Source organism: Ictidomys tridecemlineatus, chromosome 6 (genome assembly GCF_052094955.1).
Source record: "Ictidomys tridecemlineatus isolate mIctTri1 chromosome 6, mIctTri1.hap1, whole genome shotgun sequence".
NCBI lineage: Eukaryota > Metazoa > Chordata > Mammalia > Rodentia > Sciuridae > Ictidomys > Ictidomys tridecemlineatus.
In genome coordinates this window covers 59295219-59317494 of record NC_135482.1, presented here as the reverse complement: position 1 = coordinate 59317494, position 22276 = coordinate 59295219, and the positions used below count along the sequence as shown (strand labels likewise).

Genomic DNA, 22276 nt, shown 5'->3' with positions numbered 1-22276 from the left:
CATAGGTTTCCCTATCCTGCATTGGTGGAATGATTTCTGAGAGGATGAAACCAAAAAACTTAGGGGAATTAAAAGGGTTCATTTTTTATGCAAAAGGAGAAAATATATTTACACCTAATCAAAAATATGTGAAGAGAAATGAAAATGATATTGTGTTTCTGAGGAGAAAAATATATGAAATTTAGAGTTTGGGTGAAGGACTATATGAAAGGCTTTAAAAGCACAAAAGGAAAAACTATCTTGTTCAATAATTAAGGAGACCATTTTTGACTTTAAGATCTCTCACTTATTTATCTTCCATACTGGAATTTTATAGCAACAGAACAGCTCTCCATTTCCCCTTCCTCTGCTCCTGGCAACCACCCCTCTAACTCTCTTTCTTTGAATCTGAGTGTGTTAGATACTTCATGTAAGAGGAATCACACAATATTTGCCTTCTGTAACTCATTTCACTTTGATTATTTCTTCCTGGTTATTTATGTTGTTACGTATTGGAGGATTTCCTTCTTTTTAAAGTTGGATAATATTCCATTTTGTGTATTTGCGTATGTGTGTGTGTGTGTGTGTGTGTGTGTGTGAGTGTGTGTGCTCACATGCTCATCACATTTTCTTTTAGTCCGTTTATCTATTGATGAACATCTTAATTGTTTCTGTATCTTTGCTATTTTTAGCTGCAAAGAACACAGGATTGCAGACTTTTCTTTGGGATATTTATTTCTATTCTTTTGGAAATATGACAAAAAGTGGAAATGCTAGATCAGACAGTCATTCAATTGCCTGTTTTTTGAGGAAACTTCTTAACATTTTCTATAGTAACTATACAAGGTTACATTTCCACCAAAAGTATGCAGATCCCAATTTCCCCACATCTTCATGAAAACATATGTTTATTGTTGTTAATAGATGGATGTAAGGTGACATCTCATTGTAGTTTACACCTTAATATTAGTTGTTAGATAGCTGAGTAGTCAGAAGTACATTTTTACTGTAAGACTCCGAACACCTGAGATTTCCAGTGTAACAAAAATTGTAAGCTGTGATCACACCTCCCAGAGGATAGCGAAATCACCAGAAAAGAGAAGTTTTTAAAAAATTGAACTTTTCTTACCCACTCAGCCTTTACTTCATCCTATACCTGGTTCCCACTCTTTGCAGAAGAGAGAACTACTGCTATTCCTTACCTCAAAAGGGCTGGATCCTAAGAGATTTATAATTCCATACCATTTAGGTGAATTTATGGATGAGAAGAATGGAGAGAAGAGGAGGAAACCTGGGCAGGCAAAGAAAAGTCAAATAACAGATCCTCAGACTGTAACTATTCCTGGGCATAGGAATCTGATAGCACTATTTTTCCCTTTACAAAAGGTAGGTTTATTTATTTATCTCTGTGGCAATCCTCACCTTTTCTCTAGAAACACTACCGCTGAAGATGATTATGTAAAATACAAAGAACTCAATAGCTAAATGAACATTTTAATATGGATATAAACGTAAGTAGAATTAATACTATAAATATGAAAAGATGTTTAAACTAATAACATATCAGCATATGTAATTGGAGTATCAGTATGAGAGAAACACATTTTTGGATATAGATACAAAAATAAATTTTAAAAAAATACCTGGGTTATACACACAAGATTTATCAATAATTCTAATCTTCTAGACATCACAAAGTAAGTCTTTTAGATATAAGTAACATCTGAAACATTCTCTACTTTTTGAAAGATTAAAATAGAAGTTAAAATATATAAAGGTACATCAAACGATTTCTTCAAAAATTATTAAACATGTGTTATGTATCATGCACTCTTTTTGTAGTTACAAAGGCTATAACAGAGAAAGAACAAATTTCCTGTTCTTAGAGTTTATTTTCTCTCAATCCTAAACATCTGATAACCTTAAGAATATTTGGATATTCCTGAGCTTCTTGAAGGTACCACTTTATATTATGCATGTGGATCATGGCTGATTTTAGAAAGACAATACAAAGTCTCTCTTAGGAGATTAAATCTTTAGACATGTAGTAGGTGGTTTCATATATATATGAAATTGTTCCACATTTTGAGATATATATATATATCTCAAAATGTGGAACAATATATATATATATATATATCTCAAAATGTGGAACAATTTCAGTTCCAAAAAATGATATATGGGAAGCAATTATGTTAAAAAGAGCAAACCTTAACTAACTGCCTAACAAGGAGGAAGAGGTTAGGAAATAAGTTATTGGAAATAAGAAAGCAAACAGCAGCTGCTGACAGGGAATTAGTTATTAAGGGTAAAGGAAGAAGTAGATCAAGGCTGGGAAAAACTCTGTAGAGTGTAGAACTGGGCCTATTCAGGCCTCTATTTTAAGAAATATTCAAAATACAAGAGTAGTTTGAAGTGTATATGTAAATATGGACTCTGAATCAAATGACCAGATAAGTATTAGGGAGTATACAGCCAGGATATAGACAATCCTAATGTTTCATCCCTAAGTTTACTATATAAGCCAAATATAAGGAAATTTAATAGCATATAAAATATTGTTTGTACTTTAGAGAAATTTACAGAAATGTACAGGAGATGGCTAGGAAAGAGGCTCAGTAGTAGAGTACAGGCTTGGCATGAGTGGGTACTAGGTTTGATCCCTAGCACCACATTAAAAAAAAAACTAAAAATAAACAAAAAAAGGTATTGTGTCCATCTACAAATAAATATATTTTTAAAAATACAGGAGAAATATAATTACAGTGCAAAGCATAATACAATGTGATATATTCCATGACTGAATAAACAGCAGATCCTTAGGAGCACAATTTCATGTCCTTTGAGTTCATGAATAAAGATTTTTTGAAAGAACTGATACCTACAGGGATCCATGAGGGACTAATAGGCATTAATCAAAAGGATAGCCTGTGCAGAGGAGAAAGCATGGAGAAAATATGAAGAATTTCAAGTAGTCAGTGTTAGTGGAACTCAAGCCCTAAGGAAGACAGGTAAGAAAATGAGAAGTGCTGAAGTGAGAAAATCAAAGAAGCTACTTTCCATAAAGAGCCTTGCAGGTTAAGCAAAAAATAATTCTTTCTATATCAAAAAGTAGTTAACACTGGTAGAAGATAAAGCAAATCTTTTAGTGCATATGGTTATTGAGATGTGGAGACACAAATTGTAATGTTTAGAGCATCTTCAGGCTTGGTATCTATGGAGGGTCCTGGAAACAATACAGTGCAGACACCCAGGAATGACCTATATGCTATATTCTATAGATCTCATCTTTGGAGAACATCATATAAATGAAAAAGCAAATTAATTCGTGAAATTACTCATGGAAAGCATAGTAAAAGAAGAAATAACAAACAGAATATAAGAAGTGAGATGTCTGAAAGTAGAATATTGGGGAGCACCAATATTTCACATATGAATAGAGAAAAGTGAAGAGTAAAAAGAGACACTAAAAATAGCAATATAAAGCTAGAAGGAAAATGAGAATAAAAGCATGGGACCCATTTAAAGAATGACTAATCTTTGCTTTTTTGATGCTGTGGCAATTTTAGGCAAGATAAAAACTAAAATGTGCCATTAGCTTCAACAAAAATGAAGTCTTTGGAGAGTTAGGAAATCTATAGGGAATTGCAGGTGAAAGTCCCAACACAGCTAGTTAAGATCTCAATGGGATGAAGAAGAACTGAGGAGAAACTTGTATGTTGTTAAATGAATTTAAAACATCATGCAAATAACACACAGCCTAGACGGCTATATTCTATGATATTAAATATATATTAACATCTGAAACTTTGAGAGGAAGAGGGACAACAGTGAAGTAACTGAACATGAATGTATGCATAAGAAATCACTCTTTTTTTAATACCTTGGACATAACACTTTCTTACACTATAAGTAAAATAGTTCTACATCCAACCATCCATAGGTACTACAATTTCCACTATAAGGAATCCTGTTGTTGTCTTTATCACTTGTTTGTTTTTCAAGAAAAATGTATCTTACCTTTATAACAATCCCAAGATAGAACAAGAGAATCCATGCTCTTAGTTACATGGATAGGCCGGGTATCCAGGGTTCTATTGGACAAAGAATATTAGCTACCCAGGAGTAAAATATTTTTCTTAACCATCTGGAAATCCAGTCCATCTAATGATTTGTATGTGACCAATAAAGTACATTTGTAAATTCTAAAGGGAGCAAATTATCAAAGAAAAAGTTGGATTGTTCTACAAAAGCATGAACCCTTAAGGAAATTTCCACTATTCATACACACAAAATTCAGGATTGCTATTGAAATAATAAAAATATTAATTATGATGTAAAAGGAGAGGAAAAATATAGGCTGATTTGCTTGGCTTCTATATGCACACCTTTTGTTGTAGAATTTGAATATGTTTCTGTTTATGAAATCTTGGTTTTTATATAAGGATTAGGTAAATATCAATGTACAATGATGAGGAACCACACAGCAATAACCACTTTCATCCTGCTGGGACTGACAGATGACCCAAAACTGAAAGTTCTGCTGTTTATCTTCCTGTTGCTCACCTACATGTTGAGTGTAACAGGGAACCTGACTATTATCATCCTCACCCTGGTGGATCCCCATCTTAAGACACCTATGTACTTCTTCCTCAGAAACTTTTCCTTCCTAGAAGTTTCATTTACTACTGTCTGTATCCCTCGATTCCTGTACAGTTTATCAACTGGAGATAATACTGTTACCTACAATGCTTGTGTAAGTCAAGTATTTTTTGTTTTTCTCTTTGGAGCAACAGAATTTTTTCTCCTGGCAGCCATGTCTTATGATCGCTATGTGGCCATCTGTAAACCCCTTCATTACATGACCATCATGAACAACAGAGTGTGCCCCTTATTAGTCCTCTCCTGCTGGGTATCTGGCTTGATGATTATTGTCCCACCACTTAGCATAGGTCTCCAGCTTGAATTCTGTGATTCTAATGCCATTGATCATTTCAGCTGTGATGCAAGTCCCCTCCTAAAGATCTCCTGCTCAGACACATGGATATTAGAACAGATGGTTATCATTGTGGCTGTATTTGCCCTCATTATCACCTTAGTTTTCGTAGTTCTGTCCTACACATACATCATCAGGAACATTCTGAGACTCCCCTCTGTTCAGCAAAGGAAAAAGGCCTTTTCCACCTGTTCATCTCACATGATTGTGCTTTCCATCACCTATGGCAGCTGCATCTTCATCTACATCAAGCCATCAGCAAAAGAAGAGGTGTCCATAAATAAAGGAATTTCAGTTCTCAACACTTCTATAGCACCCTTGCTGAACCCTTTCATTTACACCTTGAGAAACAAGCAAGTAAAACATGCTTTTAATGACTCCATAAAGAAGATTATGTTTCTCTCAAAGAAGTAAAAGTTTTGATGAATAAGTAGAGTAAAACATTCTGTAATTCTTTTTGTACTGCTTCTAAGTTACTTCATCATTGCCTTTCTACATTTCAATCAGATTAGCCTTCTCAATGACATTTAATATTTCATCTTGATCTCATCTTTATTAAAGTCTTTATTATTTCAAATCAAATTCATGCATTGTGGTTTCCATCACTGTGAAACTGAAATATACAATTTCCAACATCTAAAGGGCATCTAAGTTGGTAAAGAGGAAATCATATTGTCATTGTTTGTAAGGCAATATGTTCTCATGTACAGAAAATCTACAAAACTCCATTAAAAACTATTGGAGCTAAAATTAATTCAGCAAAATTGAATGATACAAAACCAATGTACAAAACTCATTAGTATTTCTGTGCACTAATAGCCTATCATGTGAATTAGAATTCAAGAGAGATTATTCAACCATAAAAGTAATGATATCATATGCCAAAAGATGGATATAACTAAAGAAAAATAGGCAAAATAAAACAAGTCACATGCAGATAGACAAATATTATGTATTCTTTCTCATATGTGAATGTTAAAAAATTAAGTTGATCAGATTGTATAATAATGATTACTAGAACTGGGAATGAAGAATATAATGGCATATGAAAAGTGGTATCCAAGTACACAGTAAATATATGTGGTACCCAAGTACACAGAAAATATTCTATAGAATAGGGATACTGTAGTTAACAATAACTTATTTTATATTTTATGAATAACTAGAAGAAATGAGCCGGAAGTCTCCAAACACAAAGTAATAGGGAGAACCATTGTTTGTATATAGAACAAATAATGTCCACCTTATACATGTTCTCCTGTTTTCAGATGTAAATTCTGATTTTAAAAATCTCTGTATACATAGTAATTTTTGTCAATTAGAATTTTCACATGTACCAGATACTTTATCAAATATTTTATCATGGTGGATTCAATAAAATATTTTCAATGAAATATTTTATTAACAGGCATAATGGGCAATTGAATCATACTTGTGCTGGCCCCCCACCCCATCCTGACACCATTAAGGCAAGCACCTTCCCTCTAACTTGTTCCTAATCACTATCTGATTGCCTCAAGAAAGGTGTTTTGGCTGCTGCCTATTTTAATTGCTTTGCCAAAGCTAATTTACACAGAAGATTCAGTAAATCATATTTGAACTTCAACACTAAGGATACTTAACTTTTAATTAAAGTAATCTGAATGTGCTTCTCTGAGATAGAGAAGAAAACATAAATATCATTATTTGAGGAGTAAAAATATTAACTGCCTGCTCTTAAGGATCAGAAAACCACTCTTTTCAACCCAAAGAAAATTATTTTTTCTCCCTCTCAAATTTTCTTACCAGAATTATGCAGAGCAAAGAAAATGATTCTAATATTCAAAGTAAGAAAGAGTTTCTAAAGATATGCACATACTCTGTTAAAATGGAAAACTAGAAAAACTCAAGACTCTCCAAATCATGCCTACAGAGCAATTTAAGTGATTGCCAGGACAAAAAACATCTTCCTTAACAAAATACAGTTAAACCCACTAGGAGCTGCCAGCCAAAATAATAATAAAAAAAAATATCAAGAGTTAGTAATCTAAGGCAGACATGAGAAATACTTTCTCTTTTGAGAGATAAGGTAAAGACATGTTTGTTGGTGAATTTTCCTGTAATTTTGTGAAGCTTTGCTTCAACTCTTTAATATAGAATATTGTATTGACCATGTTTTTAAATTATTCAACAGAGTCTTAACTACACTATTGTCTTGATCAGGCATATTTAAGCATCTATCTGTAGTCACTGATCCAGCAATTTGTAGTTATCCGTGCTGTGTAATTTAAGACACTCTGAAGTGTGTCTTCCAAATCCTTGGAAAATGTACCACAAAGAATATTATATTGCTGAAAATTTCAACATTTTCTAAATTGGAAATATTATTTTAGAATAAAAATTTAAGTAGAGATAATCCAATATCTCCTATTTTTTAAATGAAATTGTCCCCTTAATAACTAAATGAGACAAATTACTTTCTATTGCAAGAACTTTCACTTGCTCATTATTCACTGCACAAGATTATTAAATCATGCTGAGCCTTGCCATACACACCACATGGGATTTTCTAAGGCACATGTCCATAGGAAGGAAGAAGTCACTTTTCCAGACTCATGGGACTCATGTTATTTGCAGGAATTTTTAAAAAGCAAACTGAGTTAAAAATATCTAAAACAAACTGCTATCCCCTGGGGAAATATGCTTTCATTCAATGATAGGGAAATACCCAAAGCCCAAGAGACCATGTTTTCAGATGGTGCATATGTTAAATGCTAGCATTATAAATAATTGATGCTGACTGACTAGGGGCAATTATTGCTCCATTAACAGAAGCACAGTCTGTTCCTCTATATGAAAACTACATGTAATGATCAGAGATTACATCAACAAAAGAAAGCCTGTAATGCAGGTAAAAGAACTCTATTAATATTTTAGTCATCCTTCATTTGTGTCTAAATTATAATGCAAATATATAAATTAAGAGATGGTTTATGGCATAAAGAACAGCACTGATGGGGTGTGAAGATGACAATTTCAGTGATTAACACTAATCTTTAATTGCCTTGGTGATTCTCAAACTTTAATATGCATATGAAACTCTTAATAATTGTACTGCAATTATTCTAGCTTCTATTTTCTCTTCTAACATTTAACCTCACTCCTTGGCTTTCTAGTGAAAATTTATTATCTGCCTAATTCCCCCAAATTTCTATATTTGTGAAAATATCCTTGATAATTCTAGTTCAAATTACAAAAGTAATGCATTACAGAAAATGAGGGTGAGAGTTTTAGTACAGGTTAATGAATTCCATGATGTGGAACCTAGCCTGGTGCCTTGTAAAAGGTAGATTCTGTATGGGATAGATTTATTTGAACTAACTTGCTTTGTGTTTGCCAACAGTCATGTGCAATCAATCCCTGAGGGAATTAATAAGAGGGAGGGGGATGAAAAGATCCAAAGCACTTCATTTCTTGGAAACACTGGCCAAGACAATGGCAGAGTGGAGCATTCTGTGCAGTAGACACATCATTATTATACCTAAGGAGACTGGCAAAAGGAACTGGGAGTTTGAGAGAGACGTATGGAGAATGGATGTTATAAAACAAACATTACCTTAGTCACAGTTTTCCCAATCCTGCATTGGTGAAATGATTTCTGAGAAGATGAAACCAAAAGTCTTAGGGGAATTAAAAGAGTTCATTTTTATGCAAAAGAAGAAGACATATTTACCCCTACTCAAATAATATGTGAAGAGAGAAATGAAAATGATATTGCGTTTCTGAGGAGAAAAATAGATGAAATTTAGAGTTTCAGTAAAGGACTATATGAAAGTCTTTAAAAGCACAAAAGGAAAAACTATCTTGTTAAATAATTAAGGAGATAATTTTTGACTTTAAGATCTCTAGACTTACTTATCTTCCATACTGGAATTTTATAGCAACAGAACAGCTCTCCATTTCCCCTTCCTCTGCTGCTGGCAATCACCCCTCTAACTCTCTTTCTTTGAATCTGAGTGTGTTAGATACTTCATGCAAGAAGAATCACACAATATTTGCCTTCTGTAACTTATTTCACTTTGATAATGTCTTCCAGATTATTCATGTTGTTACATATTGCAGGATTTCCTTCTTTATAAATTTGGATAATATTTCACTGTGTGTGTGTGTGTGCACACACATGTGCATCACATTTTCTTTTAGTCTGTTTATCTATTGATGGACATCTTGTTTCTGTATCTTTGCTATTTTTAGCTGCAAAGAACACAGGATTGCAGACTTTTCTTTGGGATATTTATTTCTATTCTTTTTGAAATATGACAAAAATGGAAATGCTAGATCAGATAGTCACTCTATTGCCCATTTTCTGAGGAAACTTCTTAACATTTTCTATAGTATCTATACAAGGTTACATTTCCACCAAAAGTATGCAGATCCCAATTTCTTCACATCCTCATGAAAACATATTTTTATTATTGCTAATAGATAGATGTAAGGTGACATCTCATTGTAGTTTACAACTTAATATTAGTTTTTAGAAAGCTGAGTAGTCAGAAGTAATTTTTACTATAAGACTCCAAACACTCCATATTTCCAGTGTAACAAAGATGGTAAGCTAAGGTCACACCCCCTGAAGGATAGCAAAGTCACCAGAAAAGAGAAGTTTTTAAAAACTTGAACTTTTCTTGCCCACTCAGCCTTTACTTCATCCCGTACCTGGTTCCTACTCTTTGCAGAAGAGAGATCTAGTGCTATTGCACAATTGTGTTCCTTACCTGGAAAGTGCTGAACCCTAAGAGATTTATAATTCCATACCATTTAGGTGAATTTATGGATAAGAATGGAGAAAAGAGGAGAAAACCTGGGCAGTCAAGAAATTCAAATAACAGTTCCTCAGACTGTAACTATTCCTGGCCATAGAAATTTGATGGAATTATTTTTCCCTTTACAAAAGGTAGGTTTATTTATTTGTTTCTGTGGCAAACATCACTTTTTCTCTAGAAACACTACTGGTGAAGATGATTATGGAAAATAGAAAGAACTGAATAGCTAAATGAACATTTTAATATGGATATAAATATAAGTAGAATTAATTATATATATTAAAAAAGATGTTTACATAATACATTCTGGTTATATCAGCCCATGTTTTTGGAGTATTAGTATGAGAGAAACACATTTTGGGATATACATAGAAAAGTAAATTTAAAAAAAAAATATCTGGGTTATACTCACAAGATTTATCAATAATTCTAATCTTCTAGACATCACAAAGTAAACCTTTTAGATATAAGTATCATCTGAAACATTCTCTATTTTTTGAAAGATTGAAATACAAGTTAAAATATATAAAGGTACATCAAACCATTTCTTCAAAAATTATTAAACATGTGTTATGTATCATGCATTCTTTTTGTAGCTACAAAGGCTATAACACAGAAAGAATAAATTTCCTGTTCTTAGAATATATTTTTCTCTCAACCCTAAAAATCTAATAACCTTGAGAATATTTGGATATTCCTGAGCTTCTTAAAGGTACCTGTTTATATTATTCATGTAGATCACAGTTGATTTTAGAAAGACAATGCAAAGTCTCTCTTAGGAGATTAAATCTTTAGACATGCAGTAGGTGGTTGTATATATATATATATATATACAGTGTGGAACAATTACAGTTCCAAAAAAATGATATATGGGAAGAAATTACGTAAAAAAAAGGGGGCTAACCTTAACTAAGTGCCTAACAAGGAAGAGATTAGGAAAGAAGTTATTGGAAATAAGAAAACAAAACAACAGCTGCAGACAGGGAATTAGTTATTAAGGGTACAGGCAGAAGTAGATCAAGGCTGGAAAAAACTCTGCAGAGTGTAGAGCTGTGCTATTCAGGCCTTTGTTTAAGAAGTATTCAAAATAAAAGAGTATTTTGAAGTGTATATGTAAATATGGACTTTGAATCAAATGACCAGATAAGCATTAAGGAGTATATAGCCAGGATATAGACAATGCTGCTTTGTTTTATCCCTAAGTTTACAATATAAGCCAAATATAAGAAAACTTAATAGCATATAAAATATTGTTTCTACTTTAGAGAAATTTACAGAAACATACAGGAGAGGGCTAGGGCAGAGGTTCAGTAGTAGAGTACAGGCTTGGCCTGTGTGGGTACTAGGTTTGATCCACAGCACCACATTAAAAAAAAAAAAACAAATTAACAAAATAAACATATTATGTCCATTTACAACTAAATATATATATATATTTAAATCCAAGAGAAATATAATTACAGTGCAAAGCATAATACAATGTGATATACTCCACAACTGAATAAACAACAGGTACTTGGAAATACCATAGGAGCACAATTTCACATGCTTTGAGTTCATGAATAAAGTTTATTTGAAAGAACTGATACCTACAGGGATCCATGAGGGACTAATAGGCATTAATCAAAAGGATAGCCTGTGCAGAGGAGAAAGCATGGAGAAAATATGAAGAGTTTCAAGTAGTCAGTGTTAGTGGAACTCAAGCCCTAAGGAAAACAGGTAAGAAAATGAGAAGTGCTGAAGTGAGAAAATCAAAGAAGCTACTTTCCATAAAGAACCTTGCAGGTTAAGCAAAAAGATAAAATTCTTTTTATATCAAAAAGTATTTAACACTGGAAGAAAATAAGGCAAATCTTTTAGAGCATATGTTAATTGAGATGTGGACACACAAATTGTAATGTTTAGAGCATCTTCAGGCTTGGTATCCATGGAGGGTCCTGGAAACAATACAGTGCAGACACCCAGGAATGACCTATATGCTATATTCTATAGATCTCATCTTTGGAGAACATCATATAAATGATAAAGCAAATTAATTCGTGAAATTATTCATGGAAAGCATAGTAAAGAAGAATAACAAACAGAACACAAGAAGTGAGATGTCTGCAAGAAGAATATTGGGGAGCACCAATATTTCACATGTGAATAGAGAAAAATGAAGAGTAAAAAGAGACACTAAAAATATCAATATAAAGCTACAAGGAAAATTAGAATGATGGCATGGGACCCATTTAAAGAATGACTAGTATCTTCTTTTTGATGCTGAGGTAATTTTAGGCAAGATAAAACTAAAATGTGCCACTAACTTCAACAAAATGAAGTCTTTGGAGTGATACGAAATCTATAGGGAATTGCAAGTGAAAGTCCCAACACAGCTAGTTAAGACCTCAATGGGATGAAGAAGAACTGAGGAGAAAATTGGTATTTTTCAAATGAATTGAAAACATCATGCAATAACACACATCCTACAAGGCTATATTCTGTGATATTAAATATATATAATAACATCAGAAGCTTTGAGAGAAACAGTCAAGTAATTGAGCATAAATGTATTCATAAGAAAGCACTCTTTTTTAATACCTTAGACATAGCATTTTCTCACATGTAAGTCAAATAGTTCTACATCCAATCATCAATAGGTACTGAAATTTCCACTATAAGGAATCCTGTTGTTGTCTTTATCACTTGTTTGTTTTTCAAGAGAAATGCATCTTACCTTTGCATCAATCCCCAGATAGTAACAAGTAAAGAGAATCCATGCTCTTAGTTACATGGATAGGCCGGGTATCCAGGGTTCTATTGGACAAAGAATATTAGCTACCCAGGAGAATCATATTTTTCTTAACCATCTGGAAATTCAGTCCATCTAACGATTTGTATGTGACAAATAAAGTACATTTGTAAATTCTAAAGGGAGCAAACTATGAAAGAAAAAGTTGGATTGTTCTAAAAAACCATGAACCCTTAAGAAAATCTCCACTGGTCAGACACATACAATTCAGGATTTCTATTGAAATAATAAAAATATTAATTATGATGTAAAAGGAGAAGAAAATATAGGCTGGTTTGCTTGGCTTCTATATGCACACCTTTTTGTTGTAGAATTTGAATGTTTCTCTTTATGAAATCTTGGTTTTTATATAAGGATTAGGTAAATATCAATGTACAATGATGAGGAACCACACAGCAATAACCACTTTCATCCTACTGGGACTGACAGATGACCCAAAACTGAAAGTTCTGCTGTTTATCTTCCTGTTGCTCACCTACATGTTGAGTGTAACAGGGAACCTGACTATTATCACCCTCACACTGGTAGATCCCCATCTTAAGACTCCTATGTACTTCTTCCTCAGAAACTTTTCCTTCCTAGAAGTTTCATTTACTACTGTCTGTATCCATCGATTCCTGTACAGTTTATCAACTGGAGACAATACTGTTACTTACAATGCTTGTGCAACTCAAATATTTTTTGTTTTTCTCTTTGGAACAACAGAATTTTTTCTCCTGGCAGCCATGTCCTATGATCGCTATGTGGCCATCTGTAAACCCCTTCATTATATGACCATCATGAACAACAGAGTGTGCACCTTATTAGTCCTCTCCTGCTGGGTTTCTGGCTTGATGATTATTGTCCCACCCCTTAGCTTAGGCCTCCAGCTTGAATTCTGTGATTCTAGTGCCATTGATCATTTCAGTTGTGATGCAAGTCCCCTCCTAAAGATCTCCTGCTCAGACACATGGATATTAGAACAGATGGTTATCATTGTGGCTGTATTCACCCTCATTATTACCTTAGTCTTTGTGGTTCTGTCCTACACATCCATCATCAAGACCATTCTGAGATTCCCCTCTGTTCAGCAAAGGAAAAAGGCCTTTTCCACCTGTTCATCTCACAGGATTGTGCTTTCCATCACCTATGGTAGCTGCATCTTCATCTACATCAATCCATCAGCAAAAGAAGAGGTGTCCATAAATAAAGGAATTTCAGTTCTCAACACTTCTATAGCACCCTTGCTGAACCCTTTCATTTACACCTTGAGAAATAAGCAAGTGAAACATGTTTTCATTGACTGCATAAAAAAGATTGTATTTCTCTCAAAGAAGTAGAAGTTTTGATGAATAAGTAAAATAAAGCATTCTGTAATTCTTTTAGTACTGCTTCTAAGTTACTTCCTCATTGCCTTTCTACATTTCATTCAGATTAGCCTTCTCAGTGACAATTAATATTTAATCCTGATCTCATCTTTATTAAACTCTTTATTATTTCAAATCAAATTCATGCATTGTGTTTTCCATCACTGTGAAACTAAAATTTATAATTTCCAAGGTGTTAAGTTTTTCTTATTTCTGAGTTAGAGAAGTGAAGGAAATAGCATTGATCTAGGGAAGGAAAGATAATATTTAAAATTATATAAATTATCTATGAGTTAAATTAAATGGCAAATAGTGCCATTCACTGTCTTCCTGTAATGCAAGTTACAAAATGAATAACACAAATGCAACAATCAAAACAGCAACAACACAAACTTCAGAGACATGGTAAAATATATTAAAACAAATAAGGCATTCAAAGAAAATTAAAATAATTAGAAAATGAGGTATCAACAGGAGTTGATTATTCATACTTGAAGAAATAGAGATTTCTTCACAATCACTGAGAAGACTTATGTGCTATTTTCTAATATAGAAGAGCAATATTACTTAAAAATATACATTTAATTTAAAGCAATATACACATAAAAACACATATTATGGATTTCAGAATAGAAGCATGAAAGTGAATTAGAACACCAAATTTTACATTTTCACAAATATGAAAACTAGTTAAATTAATACATAAAATATACAAAATAATTTTTTGAAGATATCAAGGATATAGAATAATAAAACTAGGAAAAAATAAAAATACTAATATCAATTGCAATTAAGATGAAGGGAACAAAAAGAAAATGCTCAAAAATTAGAGTTAGTGTTCAAAGCAAATTACAAATGTACATGTTTGGTTTATTAGCCCCTTTATTGATTTGGTTATTACTTTTTTACTGGTGTTAAGTATTTTGAGTTCTTTACATAACCTGGATATTAATGCTCTATCTGAAGTGAATGCAGTAAATGTTTTCTCCCATTCTGTAGGCTCTCTCTTCATGTTTTAAATTATTTTCTCTTGCACACATCCCATGTATGTGAGGGAAAGTGTTTCCCTTCAGAGGGATGCGCTGGCTGAGAAATAAAGGCTAAGAAAATAGTACTACAAAATAAACACAGGACACAGAAATACAATTTCAGAGCTGGGGCAGCAACAGTCCAAGCTGACCAGACGGGTATAGCTTCTAACAAAAAAAGGAGCCCACACCTGGTATATTTATATCAGAACATATCAAAAGAATTTGATAGAAATTTCTTCTCAAAAGCACCATTGAGGTAGGGGTCGGTAGGCCAATAAGGTCCTAACGGGTCATGCCCATCTCTGCTGCTGCACAGGACCTGTAGCAAAGCTGGATGTGAGTTCACAATATATCAGACCATCTCAAAACCAGCAAGGGTCCTGCTGAAAGTTCCCAGATGCCAGATGTTCCCAGTCAATGGCTTCAATGCTGATCTGGTCCACGCACATTTCATAGGTGGCTTCCCACACTTCCCCCATTTTCTTACTTTTAAATGCAAATGATGGGATGTTATATAGAGCTCCTGGATTCTCATTCTTAGGTTACAACAATCAATTATTAGGATACAAAAGAGAATTAGTAGCAAAAATATCATTCCAATAATATACCATGCAGAGTGTTTCAGCATATTTCCCGTATTAAAGCTTTTCAATTTCTGAAGTATTTGACCAGCTAGAAATGTAGGGTCCATAAGATTGATTTTGATTTTCTGAATATCCTGGATGTGATGATATAACTCCATAAGATGCAGGCTATTTTATTGCTATGCCAAATATCCATTATATGATTTTTAGCCTTTTCCAAATCCCATTGAGAAGCATTATATTTGCTGATAATAACACAGACATATTAATTAGCAGCATGGCATTTAAGCCCTTATTTAAACTTACGAGTGGAAACTCATTACCAATAGTTATGACAGTAGCCTCCAAGGCATTCAATTTAGTTTCAATCTTTTCATCAATATTTATCTGATTATAGAGAGATTTGAAAGTATTTTGAACAAAATTATTGAGGAAATTTGCATGTTGAGTGTTTTGAAATATAGCTACAAAAGTTGTCACATTACAGGATATGAATGATATTAAAGCAACCACTCCAAGAATTACAAGACCTAGAGCTCACTTGGCTCTGGTTAACTGAGCATGCATCTGTTGTAGAACTTGAACATCAGCATCAGCATACCATGGTTCTGAAATTTTGGTTGGTAGTAAGACAAAGGAGGTTAGTGAAGGATTAGCATTCCTCTCTCTCTCTCTGTTAAATCTAGTGATGCAATTAGATTGCATTTTTTACAGGCTACAAGACATGTATTACTTTTTAAGACTATTATAATAAATTCCAAAAATTAAAGAACAAGAAGATTGGACACAGGCTCTCAGGCCATAGTAGGAACCCTCTTTGCAATTTCTGCCTAAAAGTCAGGCATAGGGTTATCTATATAATGTAGAAATTCTGAGGCTGAAATTAAGTGCCAGAGATCTTTTTTGATACCTCCTTCACTGAAGATTAGAATATCACCAATAAAACCTCCAGGGGTCATGCCATACTTAAGTAGTAGTCTTTTATCAATTCTTAGAGACAGTCAAAAATATATCCACTACTTCTAGAAACTTTATATTGAATTGGACAGACATTTGCACATTCCATCTATTTAGGAAAGGTGCCAAATTCAATTGCAGAATGATTAAAGAAGTAAGGTAATTGTGGATATTCTGGAGAAATGACTGGCTTGTTATAAGAAAATTCCATTTTAATAACTGTCCAGACATAAAATTTTGACTCCCAGGGGCTAGGTCTCCCATATGCTGACTTTTCCTCAACAGGTACCTTTAAACAGCCAGCATGTTTATTATGGAATCAACATAGAAGCAGTTGTACACTGTAACCAGTATAATTGAATCCAGCTGCATATATTACATAGGTGTAATATGAGTATCTGTAAAACCTCCCATCATATGCGTATCATTAGTAAATAGTGGGATGGATTCTCCAGTTGACACTACTAAAGTTGGATCAGGGAAATAGACTCAAAAATCTTTCCATGGATTCTAATAACTTGCCAGCTAAATAGAGCTATCATGGCCACAAACATTGGGGTGGAGACAGTTCAGCCTATTGCATTAGATTCTTTAGCTGTTTCCATGATGGCTGTTTAGACATTTGGTCCCTCTGGGACTCTTTCATCCTTTTCCTACTTACTAAATTCCTGTTCCTGCTGGGGAGTCAGTGCTGACATCTCTGGACTGATCTTTAGTTATTTGAACCTTGGATTTAGGTCCTTCATTTCTGAAGGTATGTTCAGGTACCCAAATAGGACAAAAAGCACCTTCTGAGAAAACATAAGCATGACATCTATGCCACAATATGAATGAATTTGGTCCTCTCCACTGTCCTGTTTGTAAATCTTTCCACCAAACTAGGCCCTATGGACTTGTTTGCAGTGGAAAAAAATGTCTCTCAGCAGCAGTGCAATCTATAGAGTCACAAGCTAAAAATTTAGAACAAATAAAGCATTATTAAAGTTATTCTGTGGGGTCATAATTCCCCTCTCCCTTTTAAAGTAATTGTTGTTTAATAGATACATGAATTTGTTCTACAATAACATGACCTTGAACATTATGAGGAATGCCTGTTTTATGATCAGTACAAAATTGGTAGCAAAATTTACTGGCAAATTATCAATGATATAAGGTATAAAGAGTCCTGAAATGTCATATTTATCTTCCCAAAAGTATTGAGCACTTTCAGCAGGCACAGAGATCTGACCAATTCCTTCTTGTTGGACAGGTGCTGTCTGTAAAGCCCAATTCCTGGGCCAGAATTAACTGGAAATTACAGACACATCTGCGCCAATATCTGTAACTCCCTTGAAAATTGTGTAATTAAATTTGAGATCCAATAGAGGGCACTCTTAAGTAATTGAGCCAAGTATGCTCTGTATGGGAACCTGGAAATCTGAATTTCTTGGTGACCCAGCTGCTAAATCTTTCCCTGCAGAATGACAAGGCAAGTAAACAATTGACACTATGATGTCTTTTGGAGAAAGCTGAGTAATGGAATTTGCTTGAACAACAATTTTAATTTCCCCATTAAAATTTACATAGAAAACACAGGTAGTACCCAAATCCCTTTTCTATTCAATATTAAACCTATTGTATCTGGTGGTAGAGGTTCGTAAATTCCCATAGGAACCATTTGTGGACCCATCTCTGGTGTCAGTATGAATTTTGAGGTGGGATGGAGCTCCAAGCTTCCCGTTCCCAAGTGGAAAATGTTCTGAATGTATCACAAGACTGGGGCTGCACATAAGGAGGCTGAGCTAGAGTGAGTGATGGTTAACCCCCAGCCAAAAGCTACTCTGGAGCAAGTTGTGATGTCTCTCCCATTGTATGGTGGGGTTGGAGTTTTTCCAACCTCCTGTTTCCTTGTTGTGTAAATTAACATGGTCTCTTTATGACATTCTGGGCATGGCATTCCCATACCCAGTTCTTAACACAAACAAAGACTTGGTATATTCCTTTGTCCTTGTGACGGTTTGAAATATCTTGCCAGCTGTCCCATCTTGCCACAGTTAAAGCACTGTCTCTTAGAAATTGTCTCATTTAATAGATTTTGCAAAACTTGTTTTATTACAGCTGCCATGGCTACACCCGGGGATAGGCTAATCCCACCTTGAAAAAAAAAGGTGTATGTAATCTGATATCATTCCTTTTTTGCAGTGGGGCTGAATTAACTCTTGGAAAATTCTACTAGAATTTTCAAAAACTATCTGTTTAATTAAATTTCAGAGGCATTCAGATCTCTGATCAAAGGGCTCACAGCTTGATATAAATGTGTCACAAAATCTGAGAAATTCTTCTTGGTCCCTTACTAAATCTGACTGAAATATAGTTTTCTCTCCCTCAGTAAGTAATTCTCTCCATATCCTTCTTGCACACACACTAATGTGAATATAAGTTTGTATAAGGAGCACCTTCTCAGATATGCTGGGACTCACTAAGATGCTGGCCATAAGGAACAGCAGCCATTGAACTGCTTAGTTATGTCTGCTTGCAATTGATGAAGAGCTATAAAGGGTACTAGCAATAGGTGTTAGGTCGGTTTGAGGTGGCTAAGGGAACAAAACACCAAGCAACTCATGTGCCTGAAAGAACAACTAATCAGGCACCAACAGAACCACCTGCCAATCAGTGGAGTCTCCTGATCAATCCTGGAGGGACATGGATCTCAGCAAGATCCCCTGAACAACCCCAGGAAAACAAGGGACTCTAAAAACCTCCCTTTCCTGTCCCAAGCCCTCCCTTCCTGCCCTAAGCCCAATAAAATTCCAACCCAGCTGAGCCTGTGTGGGATTCCCTCAGACCCCCTTTGTTGGACTGGAGGGTGTTGCCTGGGAGCAAGTCTCAACAAAGCCTTGTTAAGCTGATTTTAATCTGCCTCCTTTTGATCACTGGTGCCTGACCTTAGAGTTGGCATTCTTAGCAGTGACTGGTTACAATTGATAGGGAGCACAGCTCCATGGATGTGTACAAAGAACATGCCCAGTTGCAGTTACACACCTCACTTAACATAACCAATGGACATTGACTTTCACTGGGTGTAACCAATCATCAATATACACCATCAACTTGGAACTGTATTTAAATTGCTTGTCTGGCCACATTAAAGAGTTTTCTTTCAAGGATATCAGTGAGACTAGCCACCTTGCTGTCCATCCCTGTTCTGACTCCTCCATTCCCTGACATCCATCCATTGGCTGGAGAGAATCACCAGACAAGGACAATGTCTGCTCTTTAGCTCTATGCCATTGGAGGTTTTTGGAGCTCCTGGTTGCCCTAGGATTGTGTGATTTGATTATAGTGTTTAATAAGTGTGCATTAGATGCTTGTTGGTGTGCTTCAGTACACCCAACACTTTTGCTTTAATTGTTTATATTTGATGATTGATGTGAACAGACATACATTTGCATTTAAAGATAATCTGCCTCTGAGTAATTATGAAAAATGCTGCTCCTGACAGTTTTTAAATCATAATTTAACTGTATTTCCAAGTCAGCAAATTGTCCCATCCCAGTCAACATCTCTAAAGTAATTTGAACTCCATGTCTTCTGTTAATTTCTTCCTGCTCAGACCAAAAATCCATCCAACAATATTTCCAACCAATATTCACCTCCTGAAAGAGAAACCTTAGCAAGTATAATCCAATCATATGTTGGCAGGACCTCATTACACATAGATTTTATCAGGTTTTGAGCAAAAAGCAAGTTTGGGCCATAGGTGGAACAAGCAAATGTTAATTCTTCTAATGTTTTAAAAGGAATAACTGCATGAACTCTTACATTTTGGTTTCGTTGGTCTAACTGCTCAAAAATTGGAAATAACTTAAACTCTGATATATCTTTTCCCAGGGTTCAGGTAGCTCTGAGACCTCAGAGAAGTAGAGAAATATTTGTAGCAGCTATATTTAAGACTCTGAGTCTTAGACATTCTCAAGGGGCAGGATAGATCTCTGGAAAAGGAGCATTTAAATGCTAATTACAGAGGTCTGCTGCCAATTTAATCTCTTCCTCAGACTGAGAGTTTTTGTCCTCAGAGAATACTCCAGAGTGACCCTTCCTGCATCTTCTTGTTTCTCTCTTTCTAATGAAGTGCAATCTGGGCTGTTTCCCTGCCTTTTATGCACTATTTATTAGAATCATGTTCTGAATCTGCCTCCAGGCTGCGTCCCGGTCACTCACTTGCTATGAATGAAGTATGCTTTGGTTGTGTTCTTAGATCATCTCTTTGGTTTTCATGAGCTACAAATGGGGCCTACTGCAGTTCCACCCTTGACTCTTCTCTTTGTCATTCATGTGTTAAGTTTCCTGCAAACAGAGAAGTCCTAGAAGCTTGGCAGCCCTGTTATCTGGGTTTAAAACTTTTAACCACTTTTCTAAAGCCCATGTTAAATCTCCTAAGAACCATCATCCAATATCTTGGTCTGAATATAAACAAGTCTCTATTACCATCCAAATTCTTCTCAATTGTACCTTTAGTTTTGTTAGCTGAAATATAGACAGCATGCAGCTCCCTGCCAGATTTTTCCCAAGTATAAAAACCAAGGTATTTCTCCTCACAAAACTGTGGACAAACTTCCCTAATCACCTCTAGGAACTGAAAGAGTTGAGCTCTTTTCATAGGCTTTCCCTTTTGCCTCATGATAGCCTTGAGAAAAGAAAAGTAAATTTCTCTCTGTAGAGAGTGAGTTCTTTATGTTTAACATCATGCTATAAAGAAACTTTCTCTCTTCTTTCTCTCAACCAGCAAGTTGTACACAAGCTTCCTGCAAGAGAAGGCCCATGTACTCACTTGATACCTTTCTCTTTCAGTTTCCTGAAACTATTCCTGTTCCTGTTCTGGGTGCCAATTCTCACTCATGTCCTTTGTGGGCAAAGGAAAGCATTTCCCTATAGAGGAATGAGATGGCTGAGAAATAAAAGCTAAGAAAATAGAATTATGAAATAATCACAGGTCACAGAAATATAGTTTCAGAGCCAGAGCAACAACAGGCCAAGCTGACAAGATGGGTGCAGCTTCTAACAAAGAAAGGAGCCAGCAACTGGTTTATTTATATCAGCACAGATCAAAGTGATTCAATGGAAAGTTGTTCACAAAAATGATGAACCCAGCCTAATTCCATATTAAGATTGGGAACCATCTTGTCACAAAGTCATGAAAAGTTCATTTCTATTTTACTGTAAAATACTAAGATTTCTATTTGGTCTGACCATATATTGATGTTTAAGCTTGTTTAAATTCCTGCCCATACTCTGACCTCACCCATGCCTGGCTCTCCCTGACCAGATAACAATCCTCTTTGAAACTTCAGTGGCCCCTCATAAATTCTGACTCTTCTTGACTAGGTAAAAGCCCTACCTAAAACCTCAGTGGCCCCTCATAAATTCGGGCTCTCCTTGACCAAATAACAACCCTCCCTGAAACTTCAGTGGCTCCTCATAAATTCTAATGTTCAAATCTATATTTACTCCCTACCTTAAAATGTTAAGCTATGTAGATCATTTACCATCTATCTGCACTTGTACTACTCTTGCCAAAACCCTGTTCATTGTAATTCCCAAGACACCCACCATTATAACTTTTTGTATTATAAAAACCATTTCTGATCTTTTGGGTAAGGCAGCCACTGATCGGCTCTCTTGAGTACACAATATAAGCTGAGTTTACATTGGTTTAAAATTGGAGTTGGTGGTCTTTTATTTGTAATGTAGGTTCAACAACAACAACAAAAAAAAGGATACAGGTGGGGGCATGTAGGTTGTTAAGTTCCT

General features: G+C 34.9%; 2 protein-coding genes across 2 annotated transcripts; both read left to right on the top strand.

Moving 5' to 3' along the window:
* Positions 1-4450: 4450 nt before the first annotated feature.
* LOC101977262 (olfactory receptor 6C2) lies at positions 4451-5389 on the top strand. Its single transcript, XM_005342234.2, has one exon. It carries the CDS (start codon positions 4451-4453, stop codon positions 5387-5389), a length of 939 nt encoding a protein of 312 aa, XP_005342291.2.
* Positions 5390-12948: 7559 nt separating this feature from the next.
* Positions 12949-13887, top strand: LOC144378367 (olfactory receptor 6C2-like). The gene has a single exon (XM_078052388.1). It carries the CDS (start codon positions 12949-12951, stop codon positions 13885-13887), a length of 939 nt encoding a protein of 312 aa, XP_077908514.1.
* The last annotated feature ends 8389 nt before the right edge of the window (positions 13888-22276 follow it).